Source organism: Triticum dicoccoides, chromosome 5A (genome assembly GCF_002162155.2).
Source record: "Triticum dicoccoides isolate Atlit2015 ecotype Zavitan chromosome 5A, WEW_v2.0, whole genome shotgun sequence".
Classification (NCBI taxonomy): Eukaryota; Viridiplantae; Streptophyta; class Magnoliopsida; order Poales; family Poaceae; genus Triticum; species Triticum dicoccoides.
The window spans coordinates 335,726,120-335,731,845 of NC_041388.1; the positions used below are offsets into that span (position 1 = coordinate 335,726,120).

The 5,726-nt window shown below is 42.6% G+C and overlaps 1 protein-coding gene across 1 annotated transcript; it reads left to right on the top strand.

Moving 5' to 3' along the window:
* Window positions 1–6: 6 nt before the first annotated feature.
* LOC119301345 (cell division cycle 20.2, cofactor of APC complex-like) lies at window positions 7–4,854 on the top strand. Its single transcript, XM_037578299.1, has 5 exons — window positions 7–348; window positions 2,927–3,205; window positions 3,305–3,574; window positions 3,665–4,255; window positions 4,360–4,854. Exons 1-5 carry the CDS (start codon window positions 199–201, stop codon window positions 4,498–4,500), a joined length of 1,431 nt encoding a protein of 476 aa, XP_037434196.1. The 5' UTR covers window positions 7–198; the 3' UTR covers window positions 4,501–4,854.
* Window positions 4,855–5,726: the final 872 nt, after the last annotated feature.

Consider the following 5,726-nt stretch of genomic DNA (forward strand, 5'->3'; position numbering starts at 1 on the left):
CGTCGAGCATCGAACACCCCAAATCCTCCCAAAACCTCTGGCGGCGAATTCCTCCGTGCCTCCTCGCAACTCGCATCGGTCGCCCCCGTACTCCGGCACGCTCGAACCCTCCGATTTCCCTCGGTCGATTCTTGGATCTCGCCGCGCTGCTGATTGTCTGATCCTTCGGGAGGGGGGGTTCCTCGCTGTCCCTCTTCCATGGAGGCGGCGGGCTCCAGTTCGTCCCGGCCGCCGAAGCGCCGCCGGCCCGGGCTGCGTCCGTCGGCGCCTCTGGAGGTGGCCGGCGCGAGGACGCCGTACATGCCGTCCCTCTGCACCAACTCCAAGAACCCGTCCACCAAATGCTACGTGAGTTGCCGCGCCGGAAACCCCCTTTTCTTGGCTCCTTCGCTTGTTGAATCCCTTGATGGTTGCCGTGCGCTCGCTAGTTCTTGAAAGGAGCCCGTGCTTGCGTCCTGCCTTGCCACGCTTAGGCGATTATTAACGGGATGCCATGAAATTAATTTTCTGAAAGAAATATGACCGCGTATTCCAGTTCTTGGTTATTTGGTGGTTCTTGATGTTGCTAGGGCAAACGATTTGATTAGTGGCTAATCCTAGGCTGTCTTGCTTTAATAATATTGCTTCAGGAAATGTGTGATCGCACCCCAGCTATGGACGTGTTAGCAGTTCTGAATTCAAGGAACGAATATTTATCGCCTTTTGTTATGGGGCTGCTGTTGATTGGTAGCATTGACGATATGTTGTCAGGAAATTGTGCTTGCGTCCTGCCTTGCCACGCTTAGGCGGTTATTAACGGGATGTTTGGTCATTTCTGAAAGAAATATGGCCCCGTATTCCAGTTCTTGGTTATTTGGTGGTTCTTGATGTTGCTAGGGCAAACGGTTTGATTAGTGGCGAATCCTAGGCTGGCTTGCTTTAATAATATTGTTTTAGGAAATGTGTCATCGCACCCCAGCCATGGACGAGTTAGCAATTCTGAATTCAAGGAACGAATTTTTATCCCCTTTTGTTGTGGGGCTGCTGTTGATTGGTAGCATTGACGATATGTTGTCAGGAAATTGTGCTAACTGAATGAACATATCGTCTTACTAGTGCTGCATCTGTAAGAAGTATGGTCCGTCTTTTTGAGCCAAACTACCTGTGTTCGTACAGTTCCTGCTCAGTGCTTTGTTTGAAAGGACTGCTTGTTGAAACACAAAACACTGTGGTTTCACCTTCTTAAAGCTCGGCGTAATCACTTCATTTGTTGCATAGAATTTGTTAGCCCATTTTGTAACAATTTTTCAAGGTTTATAAACTTGTCCGGCTTTGGACTGCAATGCTCCATTCTAGATCTCATTATTGTTGGTGTTACCAACAACAACCTATTGAAATTGTAAGATCAGTTGATCACAGGGCACCATGCATACTAGTGTTTATTTGAAGAAAAAGATTTGGCCATAGATGGCTAATTCGGTACATTTGTTTAAAAAAGAATAATCATTCATGTCCTGCAAGTTGCTGGTCATAAATTTAAAATTTTTTTACACAAAAAGGTAGAGCATACAAACAATTGAAACGGTAAAAATATCTATTTTTTTAAACACAAGCATCGCAGGACATTTTGAATTTATTTAAAAGGTCGGCATGATTTCTTGATTTTTTTCCTAGCCCCATTTTGTGTTTCATAAATATTTCTAAAGATGTCCACAATTGTATGGCTTTAAAATGCAATGACCTTCTAGGTCTCATTGTTATTGGTATTATCAGCAGTACTATTGAATTTGTATGGAAAGGTACATAGCGGTCCTTTTTTCAGCACTTGATCTGTCGAATAAGAACATTGCCCTCATTCGGTACATACGGTTGTGAAGGAGTAATCCTTCATAAACTGCAGTTTATTTTCGGTAGCTCAGAAAATTGCATTCTCTATGCCAATTGTTTGGATTTACTGCAGTTATTGCTATATCATGTGCCCTTCATTTTAAACATGGAAAAGTCATCCTACACAGCGGTCCTTTTTTCAGCACTTGATCTGTCGAATAAGAACATTACCCTCATTCAGTACATACGGTTGTGAAGGAGTAATCTTTCATAAACTGCAGTTTATGTTCAGTAGCTCAGAAAATTGCATTCTCTATGCCAATTGTTTGGATTTACTGCGGTTATTGCTATATCATGTGCCCTTCATTTTAAACATGGAAAGGTTATCCTACATAGCGGTCCTTTTTTCAGCACTTGATCTGTCGAATAAGAACATTGCCCTCATTTGGTACATACGGTTGCGAAGGAGTAATCCTTCATAAACTGCAGTTTATGTTTGGTAGCTCAGAAAATTGCATTCTCTATGCCAATTGTTTGGATTTACTGCAGTTATTGCTATATCATGTGCCCTTCATTTTAAACATGGATTGGTTGTTTGTTATTTTCACATTGGTGGTATTTTTATTTGATATATTTTCTGCATACATTGATAGTTGCCATAGTTAAAAAAGGCGCGCCTAAGCGAGCGCTTAAGTGCGCCTAGGCTCTAGGCGATAGCAAAACGCCTAGCGCATAACTGCGCTTAATCTGTGCATAAGCATGCACTTTGGTCAGAAATCGCAAGGAGGTGGCAGAACGCACAATTAACGCCTAGCGCTTTTTTGAACTATGATAGTTGCTGTATTCTGCTTAGTAAATAGCCTGCGACATATACCATGAAATAACTATTCATTTTGTTCTGTGTAAACTCCTACTGTATCGTGCCATGTACAGAACTCCTTGTTTCCTTGGATCATAAATTAAACCATGACGCTTTTATGTACGTTCCAGCAAGCACATCACTGCAATATACTAGATGGTGTAATGGTCCTTAACTTTGTGCATAACTTCCCTGAATTTACAATAAATATTTAAAGAAATAGTTATGCCTGATATGTTTATGGGTCTTCTATAATGGCAGGGTGACAGATTCATACCAGATAGGTCAGCGATGGACATGGACATGGCATATTACCTCCTTACGGAACCTAAGAAGGGAAAGGAAAATGAAGCCGTGGTATCACCGGCTAAAGAAGCATACAGGAGGCTTCTTGCTGAGAAACTCCTGGGCAGCAGAACCAGGATTCTTGCCTTCAGGAACAAGCCACCAGAACCGGAAGGGATGCTGCCACAGATTTTATTTGAAACTCCGACTTCCAGTCAGACCAAGCCTACTAAACAGCGCCGAAAGATTCCCCAGGTATGCCAATTGCTTTACTGTTTGTGGATCTTCTGGTTCTTCAGACAACTAGCATTATTCTGTTGGTTACATCATGCTTGGATTGCTTCGTTTTTTCAGTTTGCTGAGAGGACGTTAGATGCCCCTGGAGTGGTTGATGATTACTATCTTAACGTGCTGGACTGGGGAAGCAAAAATTTGGTGTCCGTTGCCCTTGAGAATACCCTGTACTTGTGGAATGCATCTGATAGCTCTACTTCTGAGCTTGTGACTGTTGACGCTGACTATGGTCCCATTACTAGTGTCAGCTGGGCTTGTGAGGGGCAACATATTGCCGTTGGCCTTAACTCTTCTGACATCCAGCTCTGGGATACGAGTTCTAATCGTATGGTTAGTTCTCTTGACACTTTTTTTTCTTGTACTGTAGTGTAAACAAATTGGCTCATACTGATACAAATATATATCTCATAAAATTTGCAGCTGAGAACACTCCGAGGTGTCCATGAGTCAAGGGTTGGTTCACTGGCTTGGAACAGTAGCATCCTGACAACCGGTGGAATGGATGGCAAGATCGTGAACAATGATGTCAGGATGAGATCCCATATGGTTCAGACATACCGAGGGCATGAAGCAGAGGTATGCGGGTTGAGATGGTCAGGATCTTTGCAGCAATTGGCGAGTGGTGGAAACGACAATCTGGTGCACATATGGGATGCATCAATGGCGTCTTCTAATCCATCTCTGGGTCACAATAGATGGCTCCATAGGTTTAGTGACCACTTGTCTGCAGTGAAGGCTCTTGCCTGGTGTCCATTCCAGAGCAATTTACTTGCCTCTGGTGGTGGTGGAAATGATCGATGCATCAAATTCTGGAACGCACACACTGGTCTATGTCTGAATTCTGTTGATACTGGGGCCCAGGTATGCGCACTGCTCTGGAATAAGAATGAAAAGGAGCTGTTGAGCGCCTGCGGGTTTGTACAGAAACCACTCACATTATGGAAGTACCCGTCGATGGTTAAATTGGCCGAACTCGAAGGCCACACTTCACGTGTCCTCTGCTTGGCACAGGTATTTATTTCTCTCTCTTGTGGCACCGTATATATGGTAATGATGATTGCTTGCTTATGCTGTTGATATAACATGATTTCTTGGTACTTTTATGTTTGTTGCAGAGCCCCGATGGCCCCACGGTAGCCTCCGTTGCAGCAGATGAGACTCTAAGGTTCTGGAATGTGTTTGGAACTTCTGAAGCACCGAAACCTGCAGCCAAGACCGTACACACTGGAATGTTTAGTTTCAGTCATATCAGATGAAGTTTTATCTGGAATAGGGTTGCGGGTAATCGCCGTATATACTAGTATGAAGAAGCATACAAAAGATGTACATATTCTCTAGTACCTGATCAGCATCCATGTTTTGCGGGAGTTGACCAACTTGGAACTGTAACCATCTTCTGATCTGTTTTGCAACTTAACCATCATTTTGTCCAGAGAGAAGTTTACCGCGATTTAGACAAAGCCACCAGGAGAATCACTCTCCTGACGCTAGATTACCTGCAAATATGAGGTCCTAATACATGAATATGCTTTGTCACTTTTGTATGCTGACTCCATCCATGTAGTGTCCTCCTGGATGCCGTCCTAGTGTAATTTTCTCACCTTTGTTTATTTTCCCTGTGATAGTGGAATGACCATGAGTATGTGATAGCATTCCGTTGTTTTCCACGTTGCTTACTGTTTTCTGCTCCTATTGCATTCAAAAGTGTGTTATACTCCCTCCGTCCGAAAGAAATTGTCTCTCAAATGGATGTATCTAACACCAAATTAATACTAGATATGTCCATTTGAGGGACAAGTTTTCTGGGACAGAGGGAGTAAGGGGCTGTTTGGTTTGTGACTAACTTAGTCAAAGATTGCCACAACTAAGGTTAGGTAAGTTTGACCAACTTAGGTGAGTGTTTGGTTCAAGCCACACCTTAGGCAAGCCACATTTGAATCCCACATGGCATACACACAAAAAGTGTGGCAAGATTCCCTTAGGCTTGCCAACTTGTGGCTCTCATTTTGATGAACTAACCTTAAGCAAATTTGGCAAAAATGTATGGCAAAGTGTGGCAATGCTAGTCCTAGAACCAAACAGCCCTTAACTCTTTGTTTCTGTACTTTTTCCGATAGAAGTTCTAGTCACTTAAAAAACACTACTTAAACTAGATTGTAGAAGATAAGCAAGCCGGTTCGGGCAGCAAGTCCTATTTGAAGATAAGAAGTTGTGTTAATTTTTGCAGGTCTGTATAAAATATGTTAAAGCACAAATATGCTTCATCAGTACAATGAAAATAGTGACATTTGCACCTAAAAAATTTATAATAGTGACATCTAAACCATGTTCTTTATCTTCTTCCAGGATGATTAGTAGTAGGGCCATGTGGACGGATCTTAGTTCCACAATATATATTTCCCTCTTTCCAAATTATTTGTCACAGAAATGAATAAAAATGGATATATCCAAAACTAAAATACGTTAGATACATCTATTTTCT